At 54.2% G+C, this 17,347-nt stretch overlaps 1 protein-coding gene across 2 annotated transcripts in view; it reads right to left on the bottom strand.

The window, feature by feature from the left end:
* The window catches only part of ACVRL1 (activin A receptor like type 1), a 30,729-nt gene extending 20,410 nt beyond the window's left edge, over window positions 1-10,319 (bottom strand). The window contains exons 1-2 of one of the 2 annotated variants that reach the window (XM_048831927.2): window positions 9,897-10,319; window positions 901-972 (exon numbers count right to left, since the gene is read on the bottom strand). In XM_048831927.2, the coding sequence (XP_048687884.1) occupies window positions 901-972; window positions 9,897-9,972 (148 nt within the window). In that variant the 5' untranslated portion in view covers window positions 9,973-10,319. Of the gene's footprint in view, window positions 1-900; window positions 973-1,427; window positions 3,867-9,896 lie in introns of those variants that run through there. The other variant, XM_075121438.1, reaches the window with a different exon arrangement.
* Between the last annotated feature and the right edge of the window lie 7,028 nt (window positions 10,320-17,347).

Below are 17,347 nucleotides of genomic sequence, written 5' to 3'. Positions count from 1 at the left end.
CCCCAAGGTGGGAGCAAAGTTGAGACCCGAACCGGGACTTCACCATTTTGGGGTGTTTTGGCTCATCAGAGTCAGGCTGGAGCTGCAAGCTCTGACCCCGAGCAAGGTTTCAGGTCTGAAGCCCCAGTGCCCTGGGTAGGCTGTGGTCGGGATCTGGCCTGTTTCACAGCCTGGGCTCATCTCTAATGCGAACCCTCCAGTGTCTCACTCTGCACAGAGCTCTCTCACCTGGACTCTCCCATGGCGCTGGCCCTAACAACAGGGCCTCAAATAGCTCCTCCTTGCTTCAGCCCTGGGTAGCTGTGAGCAGGGTGAAGAAGATACCCCCGGGTTGGGGCTGAGCAGTGGCGGAGATGAACACTATCCCCAGCAGACTGGGGTAACTGGAGGGGGTGAGGACACTGTGAGAGCTGCCCAGTTAATAGCCCAAGACAGCATCTCCATCACTCAGGAGCCCACCCTAGGGAAAAGCTCGAGGTATTGAAGGAATACGCCCTGCGTCCCATCTCTCATTTCATGTCTCCAGCCCTTTCCATCCAATGATCTCAAAGCACGTTATGAACCATAGTGAACTAACCCTGGGTTGGAGGTCAGCGACATGTGAGGAGAAACATCACGCCCAAGGTCACATGGCCAGTCACCAGTACAGCGGAAATAAAACCCAGGAATCCTGACTCCCAGCTCCTTCCTCTGGCCTCTAGGCCGTGCTGCTTCCCCAGGCAGACACACGGGGTATGAGTTAATTGCCTGGGATGGTGACTTATTTTGAGAGGTGAGTAAATAAATAAACCTCCAAATCTCCTGCCCTTTATTTCAGTTTCCTGCATGCCACAGAAAGAAACAGCCGTGCTCTGGGACCACTGCACCGTCGTTAGTCACTCCGGCTATTCTGCTACCTACCAGCTGGAAAGCTCCTTGGGACAGTCAGAACAGCCAGGAGAAAGCTCCCGATGGCTCCTTGCAGCATTTTCTCTGGAGAAAACAGAATGGATGAATAGCGCAGTCTCACAATTCTGCAGCCTCTTTCACCTGGAGGCTCCGAAAGCACTTCGCAAATGCAAATGATATTATTATCATGCAGCTTCATTGTATATAGGGGGTCACTTCATGCATCCCTGAAATGCAGCCACATCTGGGCTGGAATGGGTCAGCTACTTACCAGTCGCTCGGCAAAGCTACACAATGGCTTTCGAGAGGAAATAAAGGATTCTGTAGTCAACTGAAATTGCCGGGGCGGGGGGGGCAGGATGTAGGTAGGTAGGATGGAATTATCCAGAGTGGAACTTGGCCAGGATATCACAGTTACCACCTCTTCCTGAGAGCGATTCCAGGAGATCTTTACGGCACACAACTGCATGAAAACCCATTCCAGCTAAACCCAGCCTCCAGAAGCTCAGTCCGCATTGGTAATGCGTGTCAATACAAACCCTGCACTGATTGACAGCAGTCCACTTGTATCCAGAAGGGCAGCAGACAGGAATAGGGTAGTAGACCTTTACATGTTTTGAGCAGCCGTGTGGTTGTCGCTAGGTCTGGCACGTGTGTAGTAAGCATGGTTCCCTACTTGTGACCCAGCTGTGTCCCGGCGGTGCCTTCATGTTCTGTTGTCATGTGAAGAGCGAGAGACAGACCGATCAGCCTCTTTTCACTCCAGCACTGTGTGCGGCTGTGCTTCCTCCCCCCCGGGAAAGCTACGCCAGAGCGCTGTGCAGCCTGCAGGCCTCCCTGCCGCTGACATGCTGCGGCCATCTCTGGAGGGGAGCACCGCACCCAACTTGCACCAGCAAAGCTCCAGTTTTAAAACGGGGAGCCAAGAAGTTCCACGCGACCGGATCACTACCACAGCGGGGGCAGTGTCGGCAGCAGGAACTAAGGGGGACCTAGGAAGTTCAAAGGGGAGCCAGGTAGTAACAGACGTAACGGGATGCAGTGGGGCCAAAGCAGGGCAGTGCAGCTAGCGGGAGTTACCTAGGTCTAAGCGACAGGTTGCACAGGATCAAAGAGCAATGGCTCTGAAAGGCCTGACGAAGATGGGCTCACCTTCCCCTCCCCCAGGCTCCCCCGATTGCTGCTGGGTGCCCTGCACCTCTCTTCTGTGCATCAAAGTCAGAGCTTCTAAGGCCAGAAGGGACCCCCAGACCCCTAGGCTGACCTGCATATCGGGCCATGAAACCCCACCCAGTGACCTCGGTACTGAGCCCAGTAATCTGTACTAGACAAAAGGAGACCAAAGGGTGGTGTGACACAGGCAGGGAAATACGGGGGCTCATGGCAATGGCAAGGAGCTGATCTGGTGTGATGTACAGCTCCATGGGCCTGCTCCGAAGTATCCTTCGGGCCAGCTGTGCTTTATGGAGACTCACGGACTGGGTCCTCCAGCGGGCTTTGGTATCAGGCTTATCAGTGATACAAATACACTTGTCACAGGCAGCCAAAAGTTTCCCAGCTGCTCCAATGGAGAGGGAGGGCTTTTTGTTTTTTAAATTCTTCCTTGTAAAAAGGAAATTCTTGCCAAACTAAACATGATGAAGACTTGACCTCACCACTGTCCCCAAGCTTTCCAGACCCACTTCCTCCCCACCGTGCAGCCGTCTCCTTTGCTTCTGGATCCCTTTCTAAATGGACGAGCCCCTGGGTCCTGGGAGCCCAGGGTTCTCCACCCACCTCCGTCTGTGATTTCTACATAAACAGGCTGATGGCTCCGTTTCCTGCAATTCACGGAGCCCTGCCCATTGCCCGCCGCTTAAGCCAGAACAGGAATCAAGATTGTTTAGATTCTGGCCTTGATGGGAAAGGGGAGTCACGCAAACACACACAGCTCCAAGCCGCACAAACAGATATCTGGCCCAGACAGCAGCTCCGTGGCTCCAGCCATAGGGCAGCCTCGCAGGGACCTTTCCTCCCCGAAATAACTCGCTTTGTTGTTGCTCCCAGAGGGGAAACAGAGATTCAGCTCCAGTGGGATACAGGGCTGGGAGCGAGAGCCACCTCCAGCCCAGGGAACCTGCGGCTTTTGTGGAGAAAGCACCAGCAGGCAAACATCCCGTTCAAGGGTGAGCAAAGGGGTTGGATGCGTCTGCAGGCTGAACCCATGCTGGGCGACTGGGTTCTCTAAGCCCCGTCCCCCAAACACTGCCACAGACAGGGCAACGTTCCTGGCGGGGGAGAGAGAGGTGCTCCGCAGCAGCTGCGCCCTGAACCAGGGACAGTCACATGGGCTGCACCCCAATCTCACCTGTCCCACAGCCCGGACCCACTGCAGACACCATGGCACAGATTCAGCCCTGATGTAAGCAAAACCCACTCCTGACGGAATCCAAGTGCAAGCTCACTCCAGGTGGCACCTGACCCTTCATCTCAGACAGTTTGGATCCCCCCGGCTGGAGGCAGGATCCTGCAATAGTAATTGCAACCTCCATGGTGCCCAAGTTTGGACGGCTGCTGTCCTGGCAATCTAGGCCCCATCCAGAGCCAGGCCTTGGACTCCAGCCTGGAGACAAAGGAAGCTCCCAGGAAATGGGCTGTGGGCTTAGAGGCACCTCCAAAGGTCTGGGCCCAGTTCTGGTTAGTTCCTGTGATCCATTTCCTTTCTCTCCCTCCCCTCTTCCTGATCTCATAGACTCAAAGGTCAGAAGGGACCATTGTGATCCTCTAGTCTGACCTCCTGCACATCGCAGGCCACAGAATCTTGCCCACTCACTCCTGCAACCTCTGACTGTGTTAGCCAAGTCCTGAAATCATGATTCAAAGACTCCAAGTTAGAGAGAATGCACCACTTACTCTAGTTCAAACCCGCAAGTGCCCCATGCCCCGTGCTGCAGAGGAAGGTATAAAACCCCCAGGGTCTCTGTCAATCTGACCGAGGGGAAATTCCCTCCCAACTCAGCGATCAGTTAGACCCTGGGCCCGTGGTCAAGACCCGACGGCCAGACCCCTGGGAAAGCATTCTCTGTAGAACTCAGAGCCCGCCCCAGCTAGTGTCCCATCTCCAGCTGCTGGAGGTATTTGCTATTGGCAGATGCAGAGGAGCCGTCCGCTATTGATCTCCTTCCTTCCTTCCTTCTTGTCCCTACTCTTTCTTCCTCCCTTCTCTCCTCTTCTGTGTTCTCTGATCCCTCCCCCCCGCCTTCGTCCTCTTTCCCTGTCTCTCACACGCTAACACAGATGGCTCTGTAAGCTCCACAGCCTGGATGTGGTAACATTGCTCCAGAGACCCAAACCATCTCTGTCACAAGTAGCCTCATGACCCAAGCCTGAGCTCTCTGGTTCTCATCAGTATCAGAAACACGGTCTGCAGGGAGGAGGAGGGGGTCCTGAGAACTGCTGAGAACTCACTTTATTCTGCTGCTTTCCAAACAGCTGCTTCTAGAAGGAAGCTTCTGCTCCAGAAACTGAGATTTAATTTCCTGCACCCTCTGCACTAGTGACTCACCATTCACATGTTCTCTGTCGTTGGCTCACCTCATTAGGTCTCCACACCACGGCCTCAGTGTCTCTGTGCCGGCTGGTACTATGGCCCCTCAACTCAGAACCAAGTGCAGGGCTCGGGACAGAGAGCCTAGCACAGAAGTCAGCGTCACCGATCCCAACAGCTCCAGAATCAGGAGTCAGGCCCCAACGTATTACGAGACTGGCTTACAGATTGTACGATTTTCAAAGCTACTGTACTTGAGGCTCGTTACCTTCTGGTTTGTGAGCCCTTAGGGGGGCACTTGAGACACATTTCCAGGCTTTTCTCTGCAATCATGCGGGCTAGAAATGTACTTTTTTCATTTTAATTGGAAGTTGAGACTCCTCCATCATCAGTCTCCTCTCAGAGCAGGGGTTTGATGTGAAATCTTGGCCCCCACTAAAGTCAATAGGATTTTTGCCATTGTAGTCAATGGAGCCAGGATTTCACCCTAAATATTACAAGACTGGTGAAAAAAGTGGCAAGACCCGATTCTTAGAGCCGAACTTCCTCTCTGGATTATTTCTAGAATCAACCCCCTGGATCCAAGCACCAAAACCCAGTGCACCGAAATGCTTGAATGTCACCCTGCAGACTATCCTGCAAGCATGGGGAACAGAATGAAAGTGTCTGCCCGGGAGCAATATCCCCATCCCAAGCCAACTGAAGCACAAAAGGGTCCAACAGATGGCAGCATCAGTGGTGGAAAATCAATTCGAAGTTTCAAATCCTTTCAGTTTTAATAGCCCTGAGAGTTAGTAACACAGGGAAGAAGAATTTTTAACAATTGTTGTTTCCCTGGAAGGGTTGATGGCTACCATTAATCACAGAACTGATTAAACCTGAAGGGTGTGCTGACCACCTTTCATTCACGCTAAATGCAAGAAATGAAGCCCCTTTTATGTAGTGATAGTTGGACACAATAGAAGCCACCACCCAAGTCACTGGGCTGCGTGGCAAAGCTTCATCAAGAAGGAACCCAGGGAGAATAAATGGGGTTTCTCTATGACAGACTGAAAATGCAGGGGCTAAAGGATTTTTTGACATGTGAGAGAAGCAGAGAGTCCAGAAAACCAGCAGACAGCATGAGAAACAGTTGTGAGACAGAACTCCTTGGGGCACAGGACTGGCTGGAGAAGCTGGCTTGGAAATTCTAAGGAAACTTTCTGCTCTTTTTTCCTTCTGTGTTTTGGGAAATAGGACCCTGTGTTCATTCACTGTAAATAAACAGGATTACGCCAGAGAAATATCTGACTTGTATCATCAATTTCTTCTCTAATGGAAACAACTAGGCAAGACGCCACGTATTGGCAAGCTGCTCAGGGCAAAAGAAGCAAGGCAACCGTATCTTGTCTGTAACCCTCTGAACCACAAATAAATAAATAGTGGGACCGGATTCTCAGCTTCTGTAAATCGGAATAGCTCCAGTGAAATAAACAGAGCTACATCAGTTTACACCAGCCAAGAACCTGTGTGGGGATAATCAGAGTTAAAGCAACTTTAATTCCACCTCTTCCCCGCATGTGCTATTGATATGATTTATAATGCAACAGCATGCCAAGCATTTAAGATGTTATGCTACGGTGTCCTACATAATCACAAAAGAAAGCAGGCCGATGTAATGACCTATCCAAGATGCTTCTATTAAGAACGTGGGTGGAGAATGCACAGTTAACATTTCTTTGAAAATGGAAGTGCACTCGGAGCGGCAATTCCCCACAGGCCACTCTGGCGCAGAGCATACAAGGAAGCAGGGCGATGAATGCTTGCAGATGTGTCGCTGTCTTTCCTTGACCCCCTTGGCCCGACAGCCTCCTCTTGCAAGCAGCGTGCCAGCCCAGGATGCCACTGCAGCAGTAAGGCCAACCCCGCTCTCTACTCAGCGCAGAGCCGGTCTTAATACACTCTGGAGTGCGTTTAGTGCTGGTGAAAGGCATCAGAGAGAAAGCCCCGAGATCCCCTCTGCACAGGCCCAGTGACCGTGCTTGTAGGCTCCCCTCCTCCACTGCTCCACCAATAAGCCCTAATGGTGCCTTGGCAGGACCATCTGAGCATGCAAAGGTTCAATCCTGGTGGCCCATTCAGGCCTTGGTCCATCTGCTGAGGCTGCCAGCAAGTGCCTTTCATGATGGTGGTTTCTGGGCTGTGGACACGTGTCCGGAAGAAACTAGATCGAGCCCCACCAAACTCCTGATGCACAGACCCCCCAAGCAGTAACTATGTTCTGGTCCCATTGCGCTGGGCTGGATTCAAACCAGCTCCCTGGGCTCGAGACGTTCATGCCTGGCGCCTCCTGCAGCAATCCACGGCTGTGCAAAGCAGGGCTCCGAATATCAGAAAGACAGCCCCTTGCGCTTGTGTAGCTAACCGTCCAGAGCAGCCATGAATTGTCCCCAGAGGGCACTGCCTCACTGCGATAAAAAACCCACCGCGCTGAATCTCAAACCCAGCTCAGTTGACTCGGGCTCGTGGGGGGTGGGCTGCAGGGCTAAGAATAGGTGTGCAGATGCTCCACCCTCGCAGGGTCTCAGAGCCTGGGCTCCAGCCCGAGCCTGGAAAGCAACACTGCAGTTTGGCAGCCCAGAACCCCGAGTCAGCTGGCCCAGCCAGCCCCGGCTGTGCCGCAGGCCTTTGATCGCAGTGTAGGCACAGAACAAGACCAATGTTTTCCCAGGGGGCCATGGAGTTTGGAAGCTTCAGTTTTGGGGACCGTGATCTTGGGTCTGATTTTCAGAGGTGCAGAGCACCCACAACTTCAGTTGAAGTCACTGGGAGCAGCAGAGCTACCATTAATGGCTACCATTAGCCACAGACCTGGTTAAAACTGAAGGGTTTGCCGACCACCTTTCAGTCATGCTGAACAGAAGAAGCTTTGCATGCTGTCAGCTTTCGGTGCTGATGAAATTGACCATTTCTTCATAATCTGTTTTCCATCTCTTACCTAGTTCCTGACCCGAGATAGCCCTTTGCCTCGGATATCTGGACTACTTAGCACCTTCAGCAACCTCTTATGAGGAACTTTGTAAAAGGCCTTTTTGGAAGTCTAAACTAATTGTGTCCATTTGTTCTCCTTTATCTGTTCTGTTACAGAAAATGGTAGAGAATTTGAATAGATTGGTGAACGTGGTCTTCCTTTTCAGAAGCCGTGCTACTTTGACCTTATCATATCATTAATTCCACCATTTCAGCTAATTTACCAGTCTCTAGTCTGCAATTTACTACATTTCCCCAGAGCCCAGCACCTCTGAGAATCAGACCCCAGAGGATACTTTTGAAGATTGAGACCTAAGCCCTTCTCCTCTTCCCAACACCCTGCCCTAGGTACCAGGTCCCTTCATGCTGCTTGGTTCACACTGGAGAACAGTTTAACTAGCTGACATGAAACCAAACCAAGAAAGAAAAGGAGTACTTGTGGCACCTTAGAGACTAACCAGTTTTATCTAAGGTGCCACAAGTCCTCCTTTTCTTTTTGCGAATACAGACTAACACGGCTGTTACTCTCAAACCAAGAAAGAGAATAATCAACGAAATTATCACCATGGTTCGCACAGTCACACGCTCACATGGGAGAGATCTAGGGGTTGTGCCCAGCAAACCACGTGCAGAAAAGCCTTTTTTGGTTTTTGAGTGCCAGGATGCATCTCATGACCTGGTTCCTTATTTTTGTTCCCTGAGAACCAGCAGCTGTACAGACGCCTCCCCTCCCCTCCCAGGGCACACGAGCACACTGCCAGCAGCAAGCGCTATTCCTGCCTGGGGAGGCAGCAGATTTAGGCAGTTTCCAGGACACTGCCGCTCTAGGCTGGTTGTCAGAGGTGCTGAAGTTCCCCTTGAGGTCAGAGGCAGCTGTGGGCACTCACAGTCCTCTACAAACCAGGCCATGGGTTGCTAGATCGAAATTTTACTTCAGTGGGTTTTGAACCTAAATTGGGAGAGCTACGGAGATTCCCCTCCCCCATCAGTACAGAATTGGCCAGGTGCACTGAGCAGTGACATCTTCTGCCACTGAAGCTTTCAGGAGCTGCCCAGTGGTCTGATCCCGGGAACATGCTGTTATTCCTAGGGCTAGAGAAAATGTAGAGCTGGGAGCCCGAGATCAGATTCGCTTGGCTCGAGGGTCTCCTTCAGGCCCATTTCGGAGCCCGAACTGAGCCTTGGAGCCTTCCAAAGCTTGCTCCAGGGACCTTGGCATGCCTGGTGCAACGTGCCCAGAGCCAGCAGATGCCTCGAGCAGCCGCATTGCACAGCATGGGCTTTGCGCTACCCTGCGCTCGAGGCAGTTGCTACATTAAAAACCAGAGAAACAGGTTTTGTTATTTAAAAAAAATTCAGCCCAGACGCCCCCTCCCCACCCACGTGTTTATTTTCTCTCAAATTCTGTGTGTTAGAGAAACAGGAGGGTGAGGTTGATTTTCTGTTTGTTTGTGCCGAGAACAGCAAGGGTTTAGGTTTTTTTTCTAGCCTGGAAGCTTTTTAGAAACAGTAACAAACAAATCCTGTGAAGCATCTCTGAGCCCCTCCTGGGGTGTGAGTGTGTGTTAGCACCGAACACCCCATTCCAGTCCTGAGTACCCTACTGAGCTGCAGGAGAGCAGCAGAATGCTCCCCACCCGTTCCTTCCGCACCCCAACCCTGCACTGGCTTTCTCCGCTGGCGCAGCACATCGAGCTAAGGCCGAGCTAGCTGGCTCCTTCTCCTGAGCACTTTAGTCATTCTGCGCAGCGAAGGAGCAGTTCACGGGGCTCCATCCCACGCTGAATTTCATTTCCCACCATGTTCCCCTTAACTTGTTTGGGCCCTCTGACGTTCCACAGTCTTGGCGAACCGACATCGTTTTGTGTTATCTGCAAATTTTGCTTCCTCCCTGCTCCTCTTCTTTTCCGGATCATTCATTAATATCAGCCCCAGCACAGCTCCTGCTGTTAACTTTCGGTGGTGATGAAATTGACCATTTCTTCATAATCTGTTTTCCATCTCTTACCTAGTTCCTGACCCGAGATAGCCCTTTGTCTCGGATATCTGGACTACTTAGCGCCTTCAGCAACCTCTTATGAGGAACTTTGTAGAAGGCCTTTTTGGAAGTCTAAACTAATTGTGTCCACTTGTTCTCCTTTATCTGTTCTGTTACAGAAAACGGTAGAGAATTTGAATAGATTGGTGAATGTGGTTTTCCTTTTCAGAAGCCGTGCTACTTTGACCCTATCATATCGTTAATTCCACCATTTCAGCTAATTGACCAGTCTCTAGTCTGCAATTTACTACATTTCCCCAGCGCCTTTCAGAAAAATCTGCAAAACCTTTGCCGCCCTCCAATTCTCCAGTAAGGCAGCCGATTTTATTGCACTACTTGTCCAGCACTAGACCCACTGCATATTATAGAATTACAGTTTACAGATTGTTTCATCTTCTGAAAGGGGGCACAAGGCCAGATTCTGAGTTCAGTTACCCTTGTGCAAATCCAGAGTCAGCCCACTAACTGCAGTTGAGGTAAACCCAGATTCTAATCTCAGTTGCACAAGCATAAATCAGGAGCAAATTCTGCTGGCTTCAGTACGGTTACTCTGCCTTACATTCAAGCAATGGAGTGGTTCTCAGCGGCAAGTGGTGAGATCTGAGGGAGATCAGAGTCTTAAGAGGAGAGGGACACCCCTTGCTGTGAAAGGGGGACCCAAAGAACCGTCTGTTCCAATGTGTCACGGAGGGGGCAAATCAGGAACAGAACAGAGGGGGTGAGGAGTTACAAATATGGGGCCAGAGTCTCAGCTGCTGTAAGCCAGAGGCGCCCCAGTGAGATCAGGGCTAGGCCACTAGCTGAGGAGCGGGCCCATGACGAGATCTCTGGTAGCGCGCTTTCTGCTTTGGGCAGCAGCCTAAGAAACATCCCGACACCCACAGAGGGAGCAGCTCATTCCAACTCACCTATGGCTTTCCCCCTCTCATTGACAGCACCGGCCCCGAGGAGAGGCTGCTTGTGAGCGGGCGGGTTCTGCAGAGCCTCTGGAGGCGGAAAGGAACCCTGCCAGACCCAAGTCTGGGCGTCCTGTCTCCGGCTCTGCGTCTGCTGCCAGCGGGGCTGTGGGGACCCTTTCCCAGGGCCAGAGGCGATTCTCCTTTGGTTGCAGTATCTGGATCCCGGGCTTCGACAGACAGTTTCCTAGCTCACCCCAGGCAGCTCCCCACTGCGCTGCAAGCTCCAGCCTGAAGCAGATTCATGGGTCAGGCTCCGTTCTCCCCAGCCCACACACCAACCTCCCTAGATTCGCAAAGGGATACTGGCAGGGCAGAGCTTTGGCTCCGGTGTTAGTTCCAGCCGTGGTCGCCTGTCCCAGCCGGGGAGAGGGGTGTGTGCATCTAGGTTCCCTCCCCAGTCCCGGGGGCTCTCCCCCTGTTTTCCAAACGCAGCAGTTTGGCAAGATCTCTGAGCTCTGGATGTGGGAGAAGTCAAAAAATGTTTCTTATTACTGCCTCTTCCTGCCTGGCTTTTCTCCACCACTCCCAGCTAATAAAGCATTTCCTATTGCTGAGCATACAGCCACAGCCTAGCTCCCTTCCTCCTGCACACACCGGGCCCCTGCTCCATCCCGATTGTTCTCCCGCCCGCCCAGTCCCCGTCCAAACAATCCCCCACGCCAGGGTGTGCGGGTGGGCGGTGTTCCTGGCTCTTCCTCAGGCTCCCACCAAATCCGTGTCTGGACAAAGGGAAATGCAGCCTCCTCACAGTCTCCTCACAGAGCAGCCGGGGCCTAGGGGTTTGGCAGCCGTCAAGCTGCCTCAGTTTACTGGGCCGGAGTAGGAGCAGACGAGAGACATTCCGGGAGCGATGCTGGTAGCTCAGGTGGGGCCAGTGTAGGGGCGACCAGTGTGTGGGGCTGGGAAGCAATTGAGGAACTTGTTAGTACCGACTAGTTGGGAAGGAGCCCCGCTCCTTTCAGTCTGTGCTGACCCCAGTGCCCCAGGGCGGCACTGGGGCTGCTGTGCAGCAGGGAGTGATGCAAGTGACTCCGTAGGGGGCGCTCTGCCCTCACCATCAGTGCTCACCCCAATGATCCCTAGGGGGCGCTGTGCTACTCAAAGGTGCTCGGGTGCTCACCCAGAGCCCCAGGGCAGTGCTAGGGCGCGCGGAGCTGCAGGTGCTCTGCCCTTTGAGAGCATGCTGCCCCCAGCCGGATGCTAACGGACACTGTTACTGCTGGGGGCTGCCTTTCACATGGGATGCCAGGTCCTGGTCCCAAAGGCCCCAGAGCCCTTTTTGCAAGAGTTGGGTGTTAACCCTCGTGTTCAAATTCCCACAGGGGGAGGAGAGAGGGTTACTTCCGGCCTAACCGCAAATGTCTCTGGAGCTTCCCTGCAGCGACAGACTTGTGAGGCTGGCTGGCATGGCTGGCAGGGCTCTCTGGGGACCGGAAACAGCACTTCCCCTTTCGCCTTTTTTAATTCATTCTTCTGGGTCATTCTCACAGTCAGCTGATTCTCCCTCTTCCTCTCTCCCATTCAGGGAGCTCTCCTCCAGCCTCAGGCCTCCGGCAGGCTACTTCTTCCTGGCCTCTTAACTCCTCCATTTGGGGAAGGAGCAGGGGGCCAGCTGCACCTGGACTGGCATGACATCCCGCTTTGTAATGAAGTCACAGGGTCCCACGCTGCTCTCCTTAACTTCAGCGAAGAGACGTGACCTCCACAGCAGCGTCCTGGGCTCACACCGTTAAATCTGAGTTAAAGATGCTTCCCTGCAAGCTACAAGCCATTAGATCCTCGCTCTCAGGCCTCCCCTACAACCACTCCCAGAGCTGGGAATAGAACCCAGGGACCTTGCCTCCCTGTTGCCTGCTGTAACCACTAGACCTTAATTGCTCCCAGAACTAGGAACAGAGCCCAGGTGTCCTGCACTTAGACCCACATCACTAAAACTTCGATGCATCAGTTGTGTGGCCCCTGGCCCCTAATTTTTACTGATTGCTGAAGCTATTCCAGGAGATTCCCCCCCAACATGATGTAATGTTATTAGTTATATTGGACCTAGTAAAATCTCCGAGATTGCTTTCCATAGCTACTGGGAGATGGGTGCCGATTTCGGTAGACTCCCGGCAAAGCCGGGAGGGTTGGCAACCCTACATGTGACGTAAACAGCAGGTTTAAAAAACCGGAATGAAACATAAACGGCCCAAATTTTAAACCGTGCCTGTGAAAGTTTCTTGCCTGTTTTAACCAGGGAGAGCTTTCAGTGCCATTGTAGGTTGGGGGAGGGGAAGGGGGGGAGATTTTGTGGAGCCCGAGTCCCTGGACTGGGAAATAAACAGTTTCAGTCTGATTCGGAGGGGGCAGCTGCTGCGCTGAGGCGGAAAGGAAGGCTGGGCATGCAGGGAGCCTGCCTTCACAGCCCCCGATTCCCTAAGCACATGAATGAGCTTTGTTCTGGCTCTGAAACCCCAGCGGCCTGATGGGGATTCGGCACCCCCGGGTTGTTCCTGGCTCGCTCCTGTCCCAGGGCAGGCGTGTTCTGCCACCCCTCCGCTCAGCTGGGAGCGCTCAGGCGGCCCCAAGGAGGTCACTGGGACGGCTGGCTGGCTAGCGGGAAGCACATGCGTCAGCTTCTGCAGAACTGAGGGCCTCTGGCGAGAAGCCCCAAAGGGAATGGGGTGGGAAGGTTCAGACAGCGAGAAAGGACCGCACAGTCTGGGCGCCTTTAGGAAGGAATTCTTAACTCCGGTTCTAACCAGCCAGATGCTGGAGCTGACCCGCCTCCTACTCGCAGGAGAGAGGAGCTTGGCTCTTATATTAGCTCCACTGGTTTATTTTTTAAAAAGGCCGAGTTTGGGAGAAGGGGAGGGGGGGCTCGTTAACTCATTGTTTGCTGGAGGAATATTAAAAAACCCCTCTTCCAAGGCATCGGACCAACGTGCCCACAGCCGTAGACAGTCCAGCACGCAGCACTCCCATGGGACGGAGGCATGCGTGGAACCAGCTACCCGGGAGCCCCTCAGCTGTCATCATGTTGCTGACATGGCCACTCAGACACTGAGCTCCGAGCATCCTGCACAGAAAGCACAGGCCCCTGCCACCTGGGCGAAAGGAGAATCTCCGCGGGGCATTAGCCCGACAGAGCCCGTGAGACACAGTCGGTGTAGCACTGCACAGATATGGGGTTTTATGCTTCCTTTGAAGTGGCTGTCAGAGACAAACGGGTGCCAGGCTGGACACACTTCTGAGGTGCTCCTGCTGGGTTTAAGGGGCTGAGGTTTGTGAAACAGATGTTTGGAACATGGGAACAGAGGCAGCAGGTTCCTGGCATTGCAAAGAGAAAGGCAGCAGCGGCAAAAGACTATGGGACAATACGCCATGCCTCTGAAGATGTCAAAGCACTTCAGATACCCTTGAGTTAATCCTCAGGATCCCCATGCTGTAGGTCATCATCTCCACAGTACAAGATGGGGAAACTGAGGCACGGGAGTGCTGCTTGTTTCAGTGGTCACCAACATCAGCAGAGATTGGGTGCAGGACTTCTGGGTTCTGTTGACATCTCCTACTCGAACCATTCTAGTTCTAACACACATTGAAAACCCACCTTTCTCCCTAGTGGAGACAAGCCCTAAGACATGCTCTCCTCCCAGAGCAGGCACTCAGGCCAGGGCTGCAACCCCGACATTGTATTGATTCTCAGAGCCATGAACACAACCCAAGAAGCCTGAGGGTGAGGCCATGTCTCGAAATACTACAGCACGCACCCTCCAGGAAACCAACCCTGCACCACAACCCTTCACCTGGGCAGCCGGGGCCTGGCAACTCCAGATCTGCCAACTGAGAAGTCCACAAACTAAACTAAAGCAAAAATACGACGACCGGTCCTGGGAAAGCATCGTGAGCATGCAATGCCAGGCTGGAAACTGCAGCAGGACAGGGCCTCGGTGCAAGATTTCTGCTACCCTCTGCCTCCAAAACCAGCCTCTCATTTGGAGACTCTCCCTCAGCTGGTAGAAGCATGGGGACTGGGACACACACTGGAGCAGTGGAAAGCAGAGATGCACGCACACGCTCGTCAGTTCACGGTTACAATCACCCCCAAAGCCCGATAAATTCCCCTTCTGGCTCTTACAAAGGCAGCACTTGAGCTTTGTGCCGCAAAAATCCAAGCATCCCCCAGACGCTCCTGTCCTCGCCGGTGCCTTGCGCTCCCTTCCCCCGCCCGCCGGCAGAACAAGGCTAGCGGCGTGTGCAGAGCAGTTACTCGCCTGCTCCATGTGCCGTCCGCCCCCAGCCCATATGCGTGCAGAACCCGTGAGCTGGCAAAGGAAGGACACAACACGGGGAGGAACCTGAGCATTAGCCAAGGGAGGAAGGGGAGCAGCGTGAGCCGCGCTTCCCGTGTCTGTAGGCCCGTCCCTCCAAAACGCTGCACCAAAGGTCAGTTAGAGCCTCAGGACACCCCTGTCCCATCACTGACAGGCAGCCACCTCTGGGGAGGAACTCAGCAGCTGTGTAGCATCCACACAGCAGCAATACACAAAACCAGCAACTGAACCCGCAAGGGGCTATTTTAGTGAGGGAGGCAGGAGCAGCCAGGGGGACACGGGACCCTAGGGATCTTAGGGTATAAACGCCTCAGGGCAGAGACAGCCTGCACAGAACCCAGCAAAACAGGACCCAACTCCCCAAATCAAAGGTGGTTATACATCCAGGCCCACGATGCTCTGAGCACCTGGCCTTTTAACCCTCCCCCAAGAATGGCTGGAAGCTGGTGTGTTGTGGGTGGGACAACCCCGGTGTAAATGGAAAGGCAGCAACATGCTTTAATTGAAGCCAAGGCTCAGCAGGGCGGGCTGAGTTCCTGGCCTTGCTGCAGCCCGGACACTGCCCGTCTGTCTCTGAGCCAGCCCTGCCCTGAGGTAACGTTCTAGCTCAAGAGCCAAACCCAGTAACCGCTGCAAGGTGCTGGGCATGGAGCTGCAGGTTAGTCAGGGCCCGCTGCTCTCACGTCGCTAGTTCTGAGCCCAAAGGGTCCCGTGAGTCCACTCGATGGCTCTTTGGCCCTTTTGTTTACAATGCAGTAACCCGGCTTTGTTATGCGTCTCTAGGCGACAGACAATCTTTTACCGCGCCGTTCCTTCCGTCTCTCAGTTTGCATGTGCCCATCTCCAGGGTCCCAGAGCACAGAGTGGCTCCTGCTGAGGGATCAGCAGGTGCGCGCGGAGACGGCCGAGTTGTGAAGACGCCACATTTTACCTGCAGCTCAGTGGATGAGATGTGACTAGACAGCTCCAACTGGATGCGTTTCGGCATGTTGTGTAACGCGACCGGGGCCTGCCGGCCTCAATTGCAACATAAATGGTTGCGGGAGGAGACAAAGCCAGGACCCCTGGGTTCTGTTCCCAGCTCTGGGAGGGGAGTGGGGTCGGAGCAGGGGGCTGGGAGCCTGAGGGGGGAGTAGGCTCTGGTTATTAGAGCAGGTTCTAATGTGCTGCAGAGTTGCCATGTGACCTTGGATGAGCTACCTACACTTTACCTATGTTCCTGTGTCTCCTGATCTGCAAATAGGAGCAGACCCACCTCTGGGAGGTGTGGGAGTGGGCCCAGAGCACCCGGCTGGGGCAGTGCCTGTGACCTACATGGGTGCCTGCAGGGAAACCCTCAGTTCCTTTCAGCTTGTATCGGCTTCAGGCCCCAAGAGGCCAGGCTCCTTAGAGACCCTGCCAGGGTGGCTCCAGCCCTGCGGCTTTGTCCCATATGTGATCTAGCATTAGGGCACAGCTCAATGCGATTAAGCCAACTAAATCCAGGCTGCAGAGGGGTGGGAATTTATCCCACCGGCCACACCAGAAGTCTGACTTGCTGGGGAAAAGCATTGCCCACCTCCATCTAGGGCGGGGGACTCTGAGCGCTGCTCCAGGAGGTGGAGTGTATTGATTTTCCCATCCCCTTCCTGTTCTTGGGGCTGCCCAGTCCTCTCCGTTCTGCTGCTCATGGCCCAGGCTGTGGCTGCTGGTTCATTTTAACTGAACTCCGTTTTGGGGAGAGTCCTAGAGAGGGGCGATCCTGGGTAACTACACAGCATCTGATCTCAGCCAGGACCCCACAGCAGGAACCTCCGTCCCCTCTCCACTCCTGGCCTGGCCCGGGTGGCGGGAGGTGTGTTCCCATCCCACCTTGAGCCAGGCGCAGTACGTAGGGGACAATGCACCAAGCACAGCACATCCCCGCTCCCTTAACCTGGCCATGCCACGAGGCTGGAGCCAGCGCGAGTGCCCTCCGGGGGCTGTTCCTGCCAGAGCTTGGGGGCACGGGGCATGGGGCGCAGGGACCCGTGTGGGTCCGCTGCAGCTGGATGCTCAGAGGAGCTGCCGTTGCACTCCCATTAAGCACCAGCTTGCTGACCCTCCCCTGCTCCTGCCTCAGGAATGCGCTGACAGGGTTACCGCGGCGGGTGGCGCTAAGCTGGTCGGCTGTCTCAGCCCATGGCAGGTGATTCAGGAGAGCCCCGGTTCTCAGCAAGGCCGTGGGCAGGTTTCAGGGGGTCTGCCAAAGCAAACCGGAGAGCAGCGCCGATGTTAGACTCGCTGGGGCCCAGGGCGCAAAGGCCCCGCCTGAGCCCCGCCACCCGAGGCTGAAGCCGAAGCCCGAACAGCTTCGCTTCACGGGGCCCCGTGTGGCGTGGGGCCCCAGACAACGGCCCTGCTGGCTACCCCTTGCGGCCAGCCCTGGCTCTTCATCTACGGGCTCTGCATGAAACCCGTTGTTGTGGCAGGGGTGGTTTTATAGCATGTTGCGGGGGTCGGAAAGAAAACGGTTGAGAAGCCCATGTCCTGCTTCTGCACTGCGGGCCCCGCTGCGGCAGGTGCCGCCTCTCAGCACCTGTGACCGTGCTCTGGGAAGATCCCCCGGCTCCTCGTGCGGGCTCTGGGCTCTCCT

Source organism: Caretta caretta, chromosome 20 (assembly GCF_965140235.1).
Source record: "Caretta caretta isolate rCarCar2 chromosome 20, rCarCar1.hap1, whole genome shotgun sequence".
In the NCBI taxonomy this organism is placed as follows: domain Eukaryota; kingdom Metazoa; phylum Chordata; order Testudines; family Cheloniidae; genus Caretta; species Caretta caretta.
The sequence above is the reverse complement of the archived record's forward strand: the minus strand, read 5'-3'. Positions and strand labels throughout refer to the sequence as shown.